Consider the following 18800-nt stretch of genomic DNA (forward strand, 5'->3'; position numbering starts at 1 on the left):
TGCCGATTTTAACCTTTTGCCGTTCTTGTTGCCATGGTGATGGTTGTGATGATGATGACGATGATGATGACAGTTACGATGAGCTTTACAGTCAAAGCTCTAGTAAGCTCTCGTAAGCGACCACTTCGAAAAGTGATCGTAACTAGAGCTGGTCGCTTGCGAGAATGAGCTCTCGCAAGCACCCGAGGGTGGTCGCTTACGAGAGCTTCAAAAACTCGTCGACAATTCATAAAGCAAAAACAAAAGAAATTTTAAAATGTTTAAAGAGTGTCTTTATATCTGATATAGACACGGCTAAACTTATGGTCCAATTTTTTAGGTCATAAGCGCAAAAGTGTTGATTTATACGAACTATAAGACTCTGAGTGGTCGCCCACGGGAGCCTAAAAACAAAGGAAAAGTCAAGTTGGGTAATCCAGAAAGTGGTCGCGGTCGCTTGCGGGATCAGTTGCTTTCGAGAGCTTTTCATTACAAAGTTTAGTCACAGATCAAACAGGGTCTCACAAAGGTGGTCGTCGCTAGAGCTGGTCGCTTACGAGAGTGGTCGCAAAGAGACAAGAACACGTCATGGGGGTTATCAAATTATTCTTGAAAAGTACTGGTACACGTTAAGGTGATAGACCATTTTACAGTTGTGTTCTTAGTATCCTACCCTTTGAGTGAACGTGAGGCTGAGGTTAACCTTGTTTTGATACAAACCTCCTTCCTTTTGTAATTGAAATTGTGCTTGAAAAATACTAGTTAGCACGAGAACAACATGATTTACATAATAAAGTGGGAAGGGTTGTATCAAATCAACGTCAACTCCAGCTTCGTTTCCTCCTGTAACTATAAAATTGGCTATTCACTGATTTACTCACCAACAAAATTCTACTTTTTTTTTCAGACGAAATGGTGAAACCGTTGTAATTGCTATAAAAACAAGGGGTTCTCAGTGGTTTGAATCCAGCGTCCTGAAGAACTGTTTGTTCAGTTCAGTGCCGTTACGGCGAAAAGTGCCAAAAGTCAGAAATGATGACGTCGACATCAAGTGGAAGAAACCAATCAAAGTTCCTGTTGCAAGCAACAAATAGTTTAGTGTCTTTTTAACAGGTTCAGAGAACACTCACGTAACCATTTTAATAACAGAAATCAATGAAAGAAAATATGAAGTATCAATCTTCGTTCAATCATTTCAACAGAGGACGTTTTAGCGATTTTATTTATACCTTTTTAGCTTCCCAAACATTCAAAATATTTTAGTGATTTTATTTCACCTGAAATCGATTAATATATTATGTGATAATAGTTCGTCGTGCAATTCTGCCTCCCATGTGAGAGTCCCTCACAACTGTGTACATTTACGTTACTCGAGTGAAGTTGTGACAAAAATTCTTAATCATTACCGAAACACGCTGTGCTGAAAATTTTTTTTTACTTTAGAAGTATTCTTGAGAAAGCAATTTTTATCTGTCGTTGTTTAGTCCTAGTCATTTAATAGGTCATAGTTCTACTGATAAATATAGCAAAATAAGTGTAAAAGTAGCGGTGACGTTAGCGTCTTAAGACAGGGATTGAGAACAAGTTTGAAAAAAAAATTGCAGCAGATTACTTCACCTATATCCTCCCTGAAACCACACTAAGACCGTGGCTAGTGCTCCGGCAGTCAGAAGAGAAGCAAGGCGAAGTTCACTTCACTCGGGAGAACTGCGACTGCCATACGGACTTTGACTGACTGCATTCGTGGTATTAAACTTCAGCTTTCAGTTACTAGCAGCAGTTCAACACTACTGTGAGGTCTGATTTTGGTTCTTTGCCGTGAAATTAGTATTTGTGAATACACATATGGGCTACTTATTTTTTGTCGTTTGGAAAACATCTCGTGTACTCCGGCGTTTATATGCATCTAAGAGGCTGGCTCAGTTTTATCCAACATTGTGAACAGTGTGAAATATAGATGAAATAATTCATTTGTGGACAGTATTGGATGATGTCGGATCAGGTTTAAATGTGTCAAAACTTTTAGGTTTGTTTAAGTCCGTTTCCCGATTTCGTTTTGTTACGCCGCTTGACTCTCAAAAAGTGACTTAGTGCGGCTGCCTCAAAAAAATGAAAAGTTGTTTACCATTTACAAAGAGTTTCCGGAAAATCGGGTTTTATAATGAATGTAGCAAGGCTTTTTGTGTCGTTCCATTAGAAAATTTCCGGGAGCAACGGAACATCTGAAAAAATAGTCCTGTTCAGTTTTTTGGACGGAATGTTCCAAACGTAGAGTCCTGTTCCATTGTTAAAACATGCCGTTGATACCAGTTTCAGGCTTTCGCGTCCGTTGTTTCGGTAAAAGGAATTGTTTTGTGCAAAGGTTTAGGGTTACCGTATACACGGTTCCGGAATGAAATTTACCAGTCCTTAGCCGGTTTACCCATGTAAAAGGTAAATAAACGAACTTGTCTCGTAACGCTTTCGTTGCAAGAACTAAAGCCAAGTTCTTCTTCTCGAAACGATCGCGGCAATACTGCAACAAATTTTGACGCGTAAGAAAATATAAAAAAAAATGCAGATGATGGTATTACGCTAGACATCGTGATATGATGTAGCTCGTACTTTGCCTCGCAGGGAAGAAATAAACACAGTTAGCAATGGCAGATATCCCCAAAACATAAGAGCTGCCAGTGGCGTCCAACATGTCTTTGTCTTGCAACAGCGTAACCTGAAATTGTTAAATGTAACAAAGCTTTTGCGCCCTGTTTATTTCTAATCTATGGACGAGTTTGTGTGGCACCTTTAGTAGAGTTTTAGATGTGGATATTATAATTAACTATGTGAAAGTTTGGTGATAAGTAATTTTTACATAAACATCCTTTCCTCAGTAGCACCTGTTACTTAGAAGTTATTCATTTAAATTCTTTTCTGATTTTTGTTGAATTACTTAGATAAAATCTCTCTCACTGTGGAATTGCAATAAAAATAATAGAGAATTTTGAAGCAGCAATTTTGTTCGGTAACTGTGTGAGTTATACTGTGTGGACACTACACAAGCCACTGCCATGAAATATTACACTGTAAACAGCCGATGAATTAAAATTTAGGAAAAACGAACTTTTTTTTACTATCATCTTGACTTTTGTAGTTTTACCAGTGGGACTGTCATGCGAAAAGTGAGAGTATGTTTAAATCAGCAAATTGGATTTCTACCCCTAAAGCAGACCATTTTGGGGGTGCATCTCTCAACCTTTATTTTCACCAGACACTAAAACATCAGACATCCAACAGAAGAGTTTGAGAAATTTTAACACAGTTGTCACAGAATGTTTTCTTCGTCTTTCATCCATTTCCCTACTTTCTTTATTTTTGAGGCACTGGCCTATGGGACCTACTGGAATTCCTTGCTTAACACCCATTTTAGTGCCAAAAGCTGCAATATGCAGAAGTCAGAAAGCCTGAGGGATACTTTCTATCATGGCCTATATCGTGCTTTCTGGTGATTTATTTGACAGTACATTTACAGCAGTTTAAAGTGATGTAGTGTTTAAATTTGGCATGTTAAAGAGGATTCATTTGTCTTTCACAAACTCATTAAAAATTCATAATTGAAGCCCACCAGTCAACACCTGTATATACTGGAAACAATAAAAGCACGTGCTTTCATCTGTTTCTGAGTGTCTGGATACCACGATGAAGTCCTTGCACTTGTCTTTGATATATTACATGAAAGGTTCATAAAAGGGCTCCATTGTCAGTCAAAAATGGTATACAAAAGGGTAAAGGGGTGGACTTTGGAGTTGAGCCTAAAATTTTGTTGATTCCCCCCCTCCCCCCCATTTTGAAAAGCACCCCTGCCACTTGCATGGGAGTCCACCCAGTAGTAAGTATAAGTAGGTGTTGACTTATATGATATGCCCACGTATCCTTGAAGGGCATTATGAACTTAAGATAGTGCTTCTTTTTGTTTTTAGTTAGTCTAACACTAATGAGCATCAGTTGTATTTTGAGTCTGTGTGTCTTTTGCTCAATGCAAAACTACAAGGTTGCTTGTATTCACATACTAACCTATCACCCTATTTTTCCCCGTCTTTTAAAAGATTTCTTTAGTAGTATAGTCAGTAGCAAAATGTGGAGAGTTTGTTTTCCGGGAGGTATTTCTAGGTCTCATAAGTTCGCCCACCGACCTCCCGAAAAACAATCTCTCCACATTGTTTCTACCAACTATACTACTTAGAATCAAACAGCAAACAAAAGGCCACCCCTGAGTGAACGGCTCTCGCCCGGCCGCGGCCCAAGCCGTACCGCAAACGATCTGTTGGACATTGGCACAAAAACTGCATAATGGCGGCACAGAATTCTCCCGACTATTTTTGGGATAAATCTCTTCAAGAGCTGCAAGAGATGGTGGGGGAAATTTACCCTGAGGAAGAAAGAATTCTGGAGCGGATGAGGTTGAAGGGTATGTCTGAACACAAAAATGAAGCCACTCGCCGTGGAAAGAATGTACCAAAAAACATATAACAATAGACGGTCTCATTGATATGTTAAATTACGATTGGGGAAGTTTTTACGGTTTAAAAACTCTGCCAACAGCTTGAGCAGATTGTGCATTTGGAAAAAAACATTGTGGAGCCAGCCGAGGCGGCCTCAGCGACGACTTGCTTTAGTTATTGTCTCTTACCTTGACTAGTGTTATCATTATTATTAGTAGTAGTAGTAGTAGTATTGTTGTTATTGTTATAATTACTATCCTTTAGTATTATTGTGATGGATCCTTTGAAGGATACTGAATGTAACGACGTTAACGGGACTTCTGCTAGGCAAAGTGCCGGGTCCGGCAGGAGAGGTAGCTAGGTAGGCGTCTCAGGTCGTCAACAAATGAAACCCTCCTGATACGATGATTCGAATTGGTTCATGGAATGTTAGAACGATGTCGCGACAAGAGAAGTTGGAAAACATCAAGAACGAAATGAGAAGCATACAGCTAGATTTTAGACCTCACTGAAGTGCGCATGAAGGGCAAGGGTCAAAGAGGTGTTGCCCTCGGCTGCTCCATACAAATCCTTCTAAATCATACCTGGTTCCTAATCTTATGAACCAAGCCAAATTTAGAAGGATTTGTATGGCATCGTCACAGCATAACTGGGCTAATATCTCAGAGACAATTTGCCTCGAATTGCTAATTTATGGCGAGTAGGCGTCTTGGACGTTATTCTTTCAGAATATCTTAACAAATCCCATAATTTCACAAATTTTATTTTTATGACGTCTCACTTCGGTACTCTATGCATCCAAGAAATTTTGGTTCTAAGAAAATTGTCCGTACGGGGTACGTCCGTACGTACGTCCACCCCTTCATGTACGCGGGGATGAAATTTTTCAATACTCTATAGTCGTACCAAATTACCTTACCCATGGTGCTCCGCTGCACTTCGCGCGCGCGAGAGCTCCGCTATTAAGTAGCCAAGTCGATCCTACAAAAAAAGTTAATTTCATGCCCTGGCAGTAACTATGCTTCGGCTCCTGGCTTCCATTATTCTGCATTGATTGATATTAAATGCAACCTCGAGCAAACCAATCCATTTGAATGTTTCTTTACTTTACTTTAATTGAAAATCGATCTCACTGACTAGTCTCGCTCTGCAATATCTATTTTGCCGCCAATATTCAAATTTCAGTCTTTCAATCGGGAGGTTATTATATAAATCCTTTTAAACCGGTAGAGACGTTCACTATAATTAACTCAGGAAGGCAGTATTAAGTCGAATCCCTTACTTTCGAGAGGAGTTAAAAGACATTGAAAGTTGAGTAAGAAAGGTAATAACCCCGGGGGGTAATAAGCGAGCAAACTGTTTCTAAGCCTTGGCAATCGAGTACTTGTTTAGTTGATAACCGTAATATGGGTCTAACAAAGATCTATTATTTTGATTTACCTGAAAGAGCTATTTCTTCTAAGAAATGAAATAATTGTGGCAATAAGAAAGAAAATCTGTACCTCACCTTCCTCCATGGTTGCTCCTCAGTCTCCTCGTGGTTGTGTGAAAATAATCGATTGGCCTACACCCATCCAAACCTCTTATTTCATTGGTCCCTATAACCTGCACTACCTATTGTTTTCAGGGATAGGGGCATTGTTATGTCTTATGTCACCATCCCTATTGTTTTCGCAGCCAATAACAAACCTTGTTTGGAATAGGTGTAGGTCGGCCCCCTATGACAGCCGTAGCCAGTTGACTTTTTCGGCGCGAAAGTCCGTCGACTTTGCTGGAGGGATAGGGTCGGGGGGGGGGGGGGGGGGGTTGATGTCGTTGTTTTAAGCACGTTCTGGAATACACATATTTTTCGAGATTGGTACGTCATTATTAGAATATTACAACCATTTTTATGTTTTTTCTTTCATTAGGATTTATATATTTATTCTTTTGACCTCTTGAATTTTTATCCCGTTATAGCTCCTTACTCGTTACTGCGTTAGTCTGGTTAGTAACACCCCTCCGAAGGGATTTTTACAATGTAAGCTTGGCCAATGTCCCCCTCCCATAGGTTATAGTCACAAAACAAAGACGTGCGTGACATTCCGGAGCGACCCCGCATTCCAGAGCTAGCCGAAAACAAGTTTTTTAAACTTTAAATTTTTTTTGAAAAACATTTTTTCAAAAATTTCTCTTGAAAAACTTGAAATCGGGTCGCATTGGAATGCGCGGTTGCTCTGGGATGTAAAACTGATCGTTTGTCTCTCAAGGAACAAAAGATAGGATTATATCATCAGTGGGGGTTTTTCATTTGATATTTGCATCCCTGAAGGCCTAACTGAAATACACATGTCACTGCCTGTTAGATTATTGCGTCATTGTGGCGGGAAAACTTGTCACGTGATCTGAGAACTGAACTTTGCATTGAGTGTAGATCATAGAAACTTTACGAGAATTGATGACGATTAATCCTTTAAGTGTAGAACAGAGTACAGAATTCTAAAATATGAACATGTGAAAAAATATACTTTCAAGGGAGTGAAGAATTAAAGCTACAGAGAACTTGTTTATCAGTAATCACGCATAATTTGTGACACTGCCAGCTATTTTGCATTTGAATAATACACTTATTTCAGCTGCGGAGTTTTAGAAAAATACAAAAGAGTTAAAACTTGGATTTGCTGAGTAGTGCAGAAATACTACAATAACTGGCGCTGGCGCATGCCTTTGAAATCTCGATTCTCAAGTACTACACTATCCTGCGAAAACATCCGTTTCTCCTCGCTCTTCGCCGCTGGGGAAGTTTCGCGCGGAGGAACGTCCCCAGCGGCGAAGAGCGTAGTCTGCTGTGTAGCAGACTACGAAGAGCGAGGAGAAACGGGTGTTTTCGCAGGCTAGTACTTAGCTGAAATGGTTTTTCATTCGAGTTCCTGTTGAATGTTATATACAGATTACGGCTGTGACAACATAGAACATACTATAAGAATGTAATTTATTTTAAAAAAGCAGAAAAGTCACTTCTATCATTTGTCTAGCTAATTAAATGTGCCAACACCTTATCCTTACATATTGCAGCTTTGCATAAGATGATTAGAAACAAACGTTTCAGCTGAGGTTTTGCTCAGTTTGAAGAGTTCGCAGTTTCCCCATGCAAACTTGAACACTTCCATTGCATATTGTTGCCGCTCGGCGATAATTTCTTGGCTTATACAGTGTCCATACAAATGTCTCCTTGGTGGTGTTTGCTGCCATAACTTTGTAACCAGCGCAGACATCCAGCTCGTTGAGCACTACATGTGGTGGAAAGTTGCACTCGTACGTTTGGTATTTAGCCTGTTTCTGGTTCTGGTCATAAAATTCGTAGTTGTGAACACACAGACTTCCAGACAAGTTTTTTATTGCTGTAAGTTCGAGGAGGCAAAGTACAAAAAAGATATTCGCGCAAGGGAAAATTAAAGGAAAAAAATTCATACACGCCAATTTACCCTAAAAAATATTCATGCTACGGTCTAAAAAAATTCATACAAGGAATTTGATAACAAAACAAAATTCCTGCGGCTCAAAAATCCGCCCCCGCCTCCGCCCCCCACCCCCATAACTTTTCTAATGGTCCGTCCCTTACACTGAACTAGATACAGTCATTCAAAGACTCCAAAATTTAAGACGACCAGGCAGTACCCGTCCCCAGTGGGACGTTTTGCGAGATGTCACTCAGCTACGATGAGCGAGGAGAAACGTCTGCCGTTAGCAGGCCAGCTGCTGTTGCCCCGTCGAAAGAGAAACATACTCACCTGGATATAAGATATGTCAGAAAAAAGCAAAACTAAAAATAACTTTGCTTTGCGAGTTTTAAGAAACAGAAAATTACCGCTTTGCAACAATATTTCAAACCACCAGTTTACCCTGCCGCGTTTTTCAAGCGTAGCGTATGACGACACCCACAATTTTTGGAATTTCCAATTAGATCAAATTAGTCACGTTACACCAGTATACTGCTACGTTATATTTTGGGGACAGAGCGACTATGATTTGGGCGCGGGGGTACACTGTGAAAATGTCCCAGATAAAAATCGTACATATCTTTTCTCTCTTCAAAATGGTAATTTGCTTGGGTATATTTCTACTCATAGTGGACTATTGGTGGAATTTATGATACCCATAAATAACCAACCAGGAAAAAGATTTCAAAGGACTTTTAGAAAGTCTACCATTTTTACTTGTAAATATCTGAAATGACCAGCCCCATCCCTTCGAAAGTCAAACGATCATGGAAATTAGAAAACGAGAAAATCCTGGGTACGACATCTGTGTGGCTTTGTCACAGGCAGACCAAGAAAGGAAAAAAAGAAGCGCTTCCGCCTTTGTACATGCTTTGGAAGCTTATTTCAAGTGATAAAATTTATAATGCCGTATATCTTCGTTCGCAGCTCAATGAATCCGGATGGGTTATTTTCCAATCAAACGTTTATTGATTTTGAAGTAAATGAAAACAGCCAAGCTCTGGGTACATTCCTCTCGACGTATTTTAGATCTGAACTGGTCATTGGAAACGCCAGCGGTACCCAAACGCACTGTGTTCCAGATCGTCCACCGTATGTAGTGCTTAACAAGCTGGAGGGTTATGGATACAAAGTTGTAGCAGAAAACTCTCAGCGTCCTACAGGTGCTTCTGTGTATCATGGGAGTACTGGGGTGAGCTACACTGTGTGGACACTACACAAACCACTGTGATGAACTACTACATTCGATTGCATACAGCCAATATATTGAACTTTTAAACAAGTTCCCCAGTTAAATGCAGGGAATGAAGGTTTAATGGCTAGCAAAAAGTAAGCTAGTGTACATTATAATACTTGTAAAGTGGTATCTCTTGTGACTCTATTTGTCATGAAAAAACACTCTTGGCTATAAACAGGAAATGTAGTTCTTGATAATGCTATGGTGCTTAACATCACCATTCAACAACTTTGTGGTTTATGGTGTATGGTTTATAGGAATATATTATCGAGTGTTTGTAAATTTAGTAGTCATAATTAGGGACGGACCATTTGATAACTTATGGGGTTGGGGGGCGGGCGAAGTACAAAAAAAATATTCGCGCAAGGGAAAATTAAATGAAAAAAAATTCTTGCACCCCAATAGACCTTTTTACCGATACGGCGGCCATATTGAATTAATTCGATTTAAGGAGTATTATAGGATGCCCAGGGGGCATGAGCACATTTCGTTTGTATTTGCGAGCGCTTTTGGAGACATTTTTTCGTAAAGTTTTCTTAGAATAAGATTGTAATGGGAAAAGAGATCCTTGTGCCGGATGTAACAATGATCGCCTTTTTCCCGAGAAATATACAGTGAAAGACCATATTTCTAATACTAACCTAGAAAAAGGCGATCATTATTACATCCAAACACAGCACAAGGATCTTTTTTCCCATTACAATCTTATTCTAAGAAAACTTTAAGAGAAATGTCCCGAAAAGCGCCCGAAAATACAAACGAAATGTGCTTATGTCCCCTGGGCATCCTATAATACTCCTTAAATCGAATTAATTCAATATGGCCACCATCTAGGGATAAAGGTCTATTAATCCTAAGAAATATTCATGCTATGGCCTAAAAAAAATTCATACAAGGAATTAGATAACGAAAAAAAATTCCTGCGGCTCGGAAATTCCCCTCCCCCCCATAACTTTTCTAATGGTCCGTCCCTTAGTTGTTACGTATTTAACAACCAGTTGTTAAGTATTAATTGTTTAGTATTTCATTTTATAAACAAGTCTCCTGTCACCAATTTTATGTACCTTGTGGGACTACAATAGGTGTATGCGCCTAAAAATTCAGTTCTCTTCTGATATACCCCCGAATACTCCTTCAAAATTACTTCCGTTTTTAACCATCACAGTAAAAGCTTCAAAAGTTTTAGGTGTTGAGAATAATAAAAGTCACGGCTGCCATGAAAAGAATTTAGAAGTTCAATTGTTCAATGTCTTCAGCTTTTTCCCTGTCATCAGTCCTCTCAGCATCGTCTTCATCCCATAACTTTTTCCACCATGGAAGTTTAAGTCTACGCATATCTTCATTGTGACATTGCTGTGCTCTAGTTATCACAGGCGCTGATCTTGATGTAAAGGCATCGAGACTGTCTGGAGAAACCTCATGAAGCTTTGGAACAGCTAAAAAGGAGTTGAATTCAAATATTTATCTTCAGTTTGTAACAAGAGTCTACATATTGATTAAAAAAAAATGAAATGAATCATACTTTGAATTGTGGATGAAGATGAGAAAGCGAACAAGATCTTTCCAGTGAATTGAAGAACTTATAGACCATTGAAATAGAGTCTGAAAAAATCCCGGCTTGACCGGGAATAGAACACTGATGTTTGTGATGCTCAAGTTTACTAAATGATAGCTTCTGTACAGAACCCCCTTCCCCTCAGGAAAAAATCAGAGAGGGGTGGGGTGATAAACACAGGCTAACAAAATGTAAGCCTCAAATACAACTTAATGCAAAGCACATACAAATTAATGATTTTGCTCACCAAGCAGCTGATCTGCATCCACATTCAGTCTGGCCAGCAGTCCTTCTCTCCTTTGCTCAGTCTTTCGTATCTTCATGTTAGACAACATGTGATTGGCAAGTAAGGAAAAAGCCTTTCAAAGAAAAAAAATCAAATTAATATGCAAATGAAGAGATCAACACTACAGTACTTATCGCTCCACTAGCCACAGTCTTATCATACATTTTCTTTGACAGTGTTGAGGCTAACAAGTCAAATAACAGTTGAACCTCCATTAGCCGCCACCTATTTCAAAAGCAGCCACCCTCAGCAGGCCTCTGCTTAAAAGCATGAACCAGTAATCAAAGTTCTGATTGCAGAAATTAAATAAATTATTGTAAGTTAAATCTCTACAAAATGGCCAGGGCTACCTTTTGGCCATCCTTTGAAGAGTTCTCTTTTTGCTGTCACCTCCATTAAGTGGCCATCAAGCACTTGATACACTTAGTTTGACTTTATGACGGAAAATACAGTTTGAGATACAACGTGACAGTTGATTGTGGACCAGTAATGCCACTACTGCCACGTGTTTGTTTCAAATTATAAAAGTGATGATTCTGCTTAAGCCTGGTTCTCATATGTCGCCGATGCACCTGCGACATGGCTGCCATTAGTGCTATAATGGAATACTGTTCTGATATGAGAACAGAAGTGGCTGGCAACATTGATCATTCCAGTCTTTACTGCCGGCATGCCTGCAAAGTTGACTTGAGTTCAACTTTGCAGGCATGCCGGCGGTAAAGCTCTGCGGTGTCCCAAGTTGTTGGCAGTGCATGTTCTCACTCGTCCGAGAAGTAGCCCAGGCAGTACCAGCGGCTACGTCGCAGGTGCATTGGTGGTACATGAGAACCAGGCTTTAACAAATGAACGTCTATTGAACAGCCAGTCTTCATTTAGGGGCCACTTGTCAGTACCCTGAGGATGACTGCTTAATGGCGGTTGAATACAGCTTATATAGTAGTACCTTATCATGTAGCTCTTGGAGCTCATCTTGGGTTCTGTGCTTTGGCTACAAACAAGAACAAAAACGAAAATGTAACTCTTCTTATTTCGAGCCTTGAAACTGTTGGCCTAAATGACACAACACTGCACAGACTCTTTAAGGTAAAATCTGTACAGGTAAGTGTGGCCATAAAAGCTACTGAGCAGTAGTTAATTGTGGTGCAGTTGGTGCAGTTTATTATACAAAAAGGTCCTAAAGAACTTTTGAGTCTGTGGATGAAATCCTATTGTCACCATTCAAATGAAGCTACTAAGCAGTACTTTTCTGTGGGACTGCTTATTATGTTGTACAAGGTGGTTCTAACTTTTGAGTCTGGATATTTTTAAAAAGCAAACTGATTTTTAAAAGTGTTCTTTCGTATTACTCTCTCTCTCCCATCCAATCCAACAATTTTTAATTGATAGATAATTTTAGTTTTTTGACACTATTAATTATCAATTCTCCACCGTTTACTGACTGGGATTAAACACATACTGGATACTTTTGACGACGGTCAGCAATTGCATTCTGGAGTTCTGCCCTTCTTGAATCAGTCAACCCAGGAACAACAGGGTATGGTGCTTTACTATCTGCCAAGCGTTTCTGATAACGGCGAAACTAAAGAAACATGGAAAATGAAAAGCAAAAATTTCAAAAATGTAAGACAAAATGACCAAGGGTTTTTTGTACCACTTACATTTTGCATACTCTTTGCTGTAATGCCCAAGTATTACCATTGCAATTTATAACAGAGAACAAAGACCCCTCTGCCATTTTCTTGTTCAACAAAGAAGTAAAACAAAAATAAATAAAAGATGAACGCTATTTCCTCACAGATGAAACAACTCATACATCAGTTTATTAGCAGTCTTTGGAGTGCTCCGATGTTTTCTTCAGAGGCGCCTGTGTCTCTGACAGGAAAAACATCTTTTTTGTACGTTAACAAGGCTTAAAATTCACCATCACATTTTAATCATCGCAAATGCGAGCTATGTGAGCCATGCAGTCCATTGAAGACTCATTAAAAGATTGAAATACAAAAAAATCAAAAACAGTAATGGAAAACATTAACAGAAAGCTAACTGTTGTAAATAAGTGTTTAACCCTAAACAGCACTTAACCCTAGCCGTAAAATGAGTGCTTAACCCTAATCAGTACAATGAGTGCTTAACCCTAGACAGTATATAATGAGTGCTCAACTCCTGATCTGTAAATTTGCAGTTTTTACTTTATTTCTACCGATGGCTCGCGTGGCTTGCATACAGTTTGTAGCTCGCTGGCTCGCAGCTTGTCAAGCCCAGCACTAGACATTCCAGTCCTGGCAGTATGCAGGATGTTTGTCACATGAACCTAGTTTAGTGGCCTCAGCACACATGAGTCCCATGTGGCTCAGTGGTAGAGCATCCGAACTAGTAAACCAGAGGGTTTAGGTTCGCCTGCTGTTGGGAGTATTTGGATTTTTTTTTCCGAGCCGCCTGTGTCACTGAATCAAAAGACATCTTTCTCATGTAACAGTTACCTGTCGTTGTATTGTAATGGCAGCTCTATCTCGCATAACTTCATTTCTTCTTTTATTGACCCTTTTTCTTGCCACCATTCCACGGAATGCTGCTTGAATCTTACTTGCTGCCTGAACTTGCTGGTCAGCCATGTATAAGTTAACTTCCCTGGCTGGTACACTCTCTAACATCTTCAACTGCTTCTTCATGGATGAGCGAAATTCACTGATTCTCTTCTGTTCTAGCACAAGTTTGTCTTGTTCCTGTTTCTTTTCTTTGGCTCTCCTTTGCTCTTTGTCCAGCTGTCTTTGTCTGAATTTTCTTTGAAGAAGTATGATTCCCCATTCAGCATGTCTGAGGGACCTCCGTTGCATTGAGCCACGGTAAAATGCTTGGATGACAGTAGCTGCTCGGTTTAATCTCTACACAAAGAAACAAACGCGATTATTTTTTATCTCTGGTACATGTTTTTTAGACTAAAAGACATGTTGTATGGTCAGTTGACAAGATCAAAATTCAATTAGATAGCAAGGTCAAATTGACACAAACAAAGAATTCAAACAAAAATATTATTTTGCTTTCTTTCTCATTTCCCTTCAGCCTTGCTATTAACACTTGATGAATTGTATTTACCAAAACGAGCCTATTAGAAACACAGGTGGTAATCCATACATTCAAAACCACAAACTTCAACATTCCCAAGGAGATTTTACTATTCCACTTCAGAACTTGCTATGCTGTGGATCCACTTGTAAGTAGGGGGGGGGGGGAAGCATCCTCCAGCTTAGAGCCTACAACCGGCGACAAAATTGTACTCAAATAGGGTAACTTCTGAGAACAAAAGAGTCCACGCCCTTCTCCTCTCCCCTCCATTCAAAGTTGGGGTGTTTGTTGTTTTCTATAGGTGGCTCGAACAGCGGCACAACATTGCATGGAGGGAATGGGGCAGGAAAAGCTTTATTTTCCGCTTTTGAAGTCAGTAAAACATCAGAAAGCCCCTTTAGGGCAAAGTGACTCAAGTAATTTTGTGGCCAATAGAGTATATGATGTACATGTACTTTGGTCATGTAACTTAATAAACAGCAGTGAGTAGAGGGAGTTGATATTTATACCAGTTGTTCTGCTTGAGCAATGGAGCCAGCCTCTAATAATGCCACCAGCCTCCTGACGTGATTGTCAAATCCCCTAAATTTCCATTTGCTGAGGTAAGCTTTCAAGCCCCTGAAACACACAGTAGACACTGTCAGTAATGTATAACCAAAAATAATACTTAATTTAACTAAGTTTTAAACACTACTGCAACTGCAGGGTACAAAGAAAATAATTTTTACAGCTTGCCATTCAGGCAAGCTGAAGCTAGCAATTCTCCTAGCTCAGACGTCATTTCAACTAGCCCAAAAAACGTCTTGACTAGCAGAATTGATTTCACAGTTCTTCTGTTATTCGAATTCCTCAAAAAACATCACTTGCCCATCGGGCAAGTTAAAAACGGAATTCAATAGCCCAATAGCAAAATTCACTAGCCCCGGGCTATTGGACACTACTTTATTTGCACGCTGAACTGGGAAAAATATCCGAACCAGGCCGCTCCTGAATGGGCTTGAAAAACTTGTTAACATCTAAATGAGCCTTTTTACTGTTCTTGGTATTCTTTATTCTTTAATGAAAATATCAACTTCTTGATCTGTCAGAAGAAGATCGGGTGTAATACTGTACAATATACAAGGGATTTACTGTATCCTGATTGGCTGTGTATTTTTTATGGCATGGCATAGACAGAGTCAATCAACAACTGACCTGTATCTCTTTGATAACAGTATTTCAACGAGAGGTGGATGAATATCAGTAGCAGTTAAGATGAGATGAATTGCAGCTCTGTTACAAAAAAGAACAGAAGTAGAGACACTAAGCTTGGTGTTATTACAGATAACTAATTACATCTACAGCCCTTGAAAAATGTAAAAAATAATACAATAAATTATGCTTTAAAATATTCTGATGCAAGGTTTTTGTCTGCTGAAAATTAAAATTACTCAATTTTCTGATGGATTCTGTCTGAGAGATATACTCTGACACTGAAAAGCTACGTTGTAAATTTTCATAAGCAAGTGAGTCGCAGACAATCTGAGGAGCAAACAACGTTTCTCACACACAAGATAAATGATATCTCCACTCAGAATCACCAAATGATGTTTTTTTCACATTGTGATTTCATCATGTCATTTTTAGCATTTTTAAAAGATTTGAAATAAAAAATTATAAGGCTGACAGAAGGAGAAATGTCTATATAGACACAAAACACATGGAAAGTGCTTTGTATGGTACGGTACTTATGCACTCTTTGCTTTTGTATCAGGAATCTCACTTGTTTGCTGGCCTCACTTGTTTTATTTCTCATGTGACGTCAACAACTTGTGCATACCATATGCACAAACTTCCCATGAAGTATTCATTATTTATTATAAATTTACCCTACTGTTACATGTACCTTGCAACTGAGGAGTCTTCCGAGGCTGATATCTTAAAAACAATTTCATCCAAAATACTGTAAAGAACGCTTGGCTGCAACTTTTTCATAACATTTCTGATGGAACAAACAAGTCACAAACAAGTCATTTATTTTAGAAAACTTGGCCCTAAAACAACACTACAGGCTGGTTATTTAAACAGAATTTAGCCAAAGTTTTAACAAAATCATATTCTAATCCATTTTCACTTTGCTTAACACTTCAAGATAGCACATGATAGAATGGACTAGAAAGGTATTTTTATTTACTAAGGAAGGTATCTGGAGGTCCAAATATTTGCTAAACCAGGGCCTAAGTTAGACTTTGTTTAAATAACTGACCCTATACCTGTCAGACTACATTAGTACTGTTACTAAAAATGCCTCTGTACACTCCATAACATCTGTAGTTCCCCGGTGGATGACTGTAACCCTTCATACGCTGTCTTGTGAGTATGATATAAAAAGGGAATGTAAACATATTTTCACCTGTTTGATTTAAAGAGATTTTCCAGGATCAACAGAATAAATAAAGATGCTTCAAGGTCTTCGGTCATGAGAATGTGTAAAAAACGTTTGGAATGCAAAACTGAAAAAAAAATGAAATTTTATTAAAATGATTATCAACTACTAATACTGCTATTTCTGTTAAGAACATGAGATCTAATTAACACTAGAAAAAAAATAACCCAGACGTTTATTTTGTAAAAATATTTTCCCAATACAAATTAAAACAAGTAAAAGCTGGTAGAAAAAGAAAAAGTATGTTAATTTCAGCAAAATCGAGAACTGAAATCAAAATCAATTGAGATCGAGTATTCACCTGTTAACAAGTTGCCAGAGCTACCATGATCTAAGGCCCAATTTGTATGGAGAAAAGTTTTACCAGGAATGAGGGTCATCCCCTCAGCTGAGTCAACTTAGGCGAGTGTTTGTAAGAGAAAAAAGTTGTCACCTTTGCCCAAGCCAAAGCAGGGCTTGTGCATGCTCTGATTATCTCATCTTGACCGAGTTGACCCAGCTTTGGCAGCCAAAGCTAGTGTTTACAATGTATATTGGAGAAACGTTTGTCCGGCCAAGAGGGTGACCCTGCCATCATGCAAAAGAGTCACCATTCTAGCCGTGCTAGCTTTTTGTTTCTCACGTAAACAGTGTGCTAAGTTTTATAAGGAAATGATCAAAAAGTTGGCTCGCTCAGGGTGGCTTGGGTACTTGAGTGACCCTTCGCCCGAGGACAAGTTCTCTCCATGTAAAAGGGGCAAAGGACTGTTTTCTGTCTCAAAAATAGATCCACCTTTTGGCAGCAGTGGTTACAAAGAAAGTATTTTACCATTGGAGGTAAGGAAAACATGGTAGCTGTACAGCCACTCCAAGGAATTCATCATCTTTCTGAACTGTTGGAAATTTGAGTTCTTCTCCCTTTCCTAAAGATACATGTAAACAAAAAGTATTAGAAGGTTTTGAGTCAATCTTAAACCAACAACTGTCCAAAATAAGCATTACAGATACAGACAATGTAAAGCAAACAAAGCATACGCTGTGCAATTTTTAAGTCCTTCACTGCATTGCAGCCAACTCACTCTTAACGGGCACCTACAGATTGTCCCTCTAATTGTTTTTTCATTTAAGACTGATCTCCATACACTGTACAATACCATAAAGAATACAGTTGAACCTCTCTCCAATGGCCACCTTGGGGACAGAACAAAGTAACCATCGTAGAGAGGTTGAAACAAGAGTGAATGTTTGGACTGTCTACCAAAAAAAAGGCCGTTGTAGAGAGGTGGCCATTATTGAAGGTTCCACTGTTGTACAGAGAATTTGATAAACCAGGGCTGTCATTAAGGTAGGGCTTCTGACAGATCATGAAAAAAAAGTCAAATTTTGCGGGATTTTTAGGGACAAATTCGCGGAAAAATCGGTCGATTTCGCGGGAATTTTGTGGGAATTTTCAGGGCAAACTTCGCCGAAAAGCAATCGGTAAAAAACGGCCAATTTTGTGGTTATTTTTAGGGCAAATTTCGCTTGAAATCGATCAGTTTTGCGCTGATCAGACCAGCATTTTTGACGTTTTTCTAACAGAGGTCATCATTTGCACTTTCAACAACAAGACGCTTCAGAAATGAACCAATGGTAAAGCCTTTAACATCATCGCTAGTGCCCAGTTTTTCACAATGTAATCTATGCCTGGTAGTTTTGGGACATAGTTTGCACATATTAGTGACGAAGTTTTAAGATAAATTTGCAAGTTTACGGCAAGTAAATAGCCCCAATAGCTGAGATAAATTTCAAATATGTTGTACAAGCATGTATTTGATAAGATTTCTACCGAATTTCACGGCATTTTGCGCGTTTTTGGGAATTTTGCGGCTCTGCGACCACGTGAAATATCAGAAGCCCTGTTAAGGGCAAGGGGTCAGGGATTTCCCATGGTTACAAGGAATGTGACCCCCGACTAATTTGATATGAAAATACAAGAAAATAAAAGAACCATAAGAAATCTCTAGCTGTTTGATTCCCTGCCTACTACATGTACTACACTGCACATTGACATCTTACTAAAAGCTCTGCAAAAGATCAAACATTTTCCCTTACACGTAGATGATCATTTTATTAAAATAAATTCTCATAACATTTTGTCTTGATTGTTTATTGATATTTTTGCAAAACATTGATATTTTGGGCACTCTTGGGACTTAAAAGGGTTAAAGACATAGATGATATTACATGGCTGTGCTGAGATACAAAATTTCTCTTCGAGTGTTGAAAAATATTTCACGCGTGAGCTGCGCTCACGGGTGAAATATTTTTTTCAACACG

The 18800-nt window shown here is 39.0% G+C and overlaps 2 protein-coding genes across 2 annotated transcripts in view; one reads left to right on the top strand and one right to left on the bottom strand.

The window, feature by feature from the left end:
• LOC140931251 (tyrosine-protein phosphatase non-receptor type 4-like) overlaps positions 1-2963 on the top strand; it is a 44511-nt gene extending 41548 nt beyond the window's left edge. The window contains exon 34 of the mRNA XM_073381018.1: positions 887-2963. Within this exon, the coding sequence (XP_073237119.1) occupies positions 887-909 (23 nt within the window). The 3' untranslated portion in view covers positions 910-2963. The remainder of the gene's footprint in view (positions 1-886) is intronic.
• Positions 2964-10156: 7193 nt separating this feature from the next.
• LOC140929807 (IQ calmodulin-binding motif-containing protein 1-like) overlaps positions 10157-18800 on the bottom strand; it is a 10495-nt gene continuing 1851 nt past the window's right edge. Inside the window, exons 4-13 of the mRNA XM_073379508.1 lie at positions 17311-17404; positions 16470-16569; positions 15963-16058; positions 15272-15349; positions 14587-14695; positions 13495-13896; positions 12471-12593; positions 11958-12002; positions 10976-11087; positions 10157-10609 (exon numbers count right to left, since the gene is read on the bottom strand). Coding sequence (XP_073235609.1) covers positions 10401-10609; positions 10976-11087; positions 11958-12002; positions 12471-12593; positions 13495-13896; positions 14587-14695; positions 15272-15349; positions 15963-16058; positions 16470-16569; positions 17311-17404 — 1368 coding nt within the window. The 3' untranslated portion in view covers positions 10157-10400. The remainder of the gene's footprint in view (positions 10610-10975; positions 11088-11957; positions 12003-12470; positions 12594-13494; positions 13897-14586; positions 14696-15271; positions 15350-15962; positions 16059-16469; positions 16570-17310; positions 17405-18800) is intronic.

Source organism: Porites lutea, chromosome 3 (genome assembly GCF_958299795.1).
Source record: "Porites lutea chromosome 3, jaPorLute2.1, whole genome shotgun sequence".
Lineage (NCBI taxonomy): Eukaryota > Metazoa > Cnidaria > Anthozoa > Scleractinia > Poritidae > Porites > Porites lutea.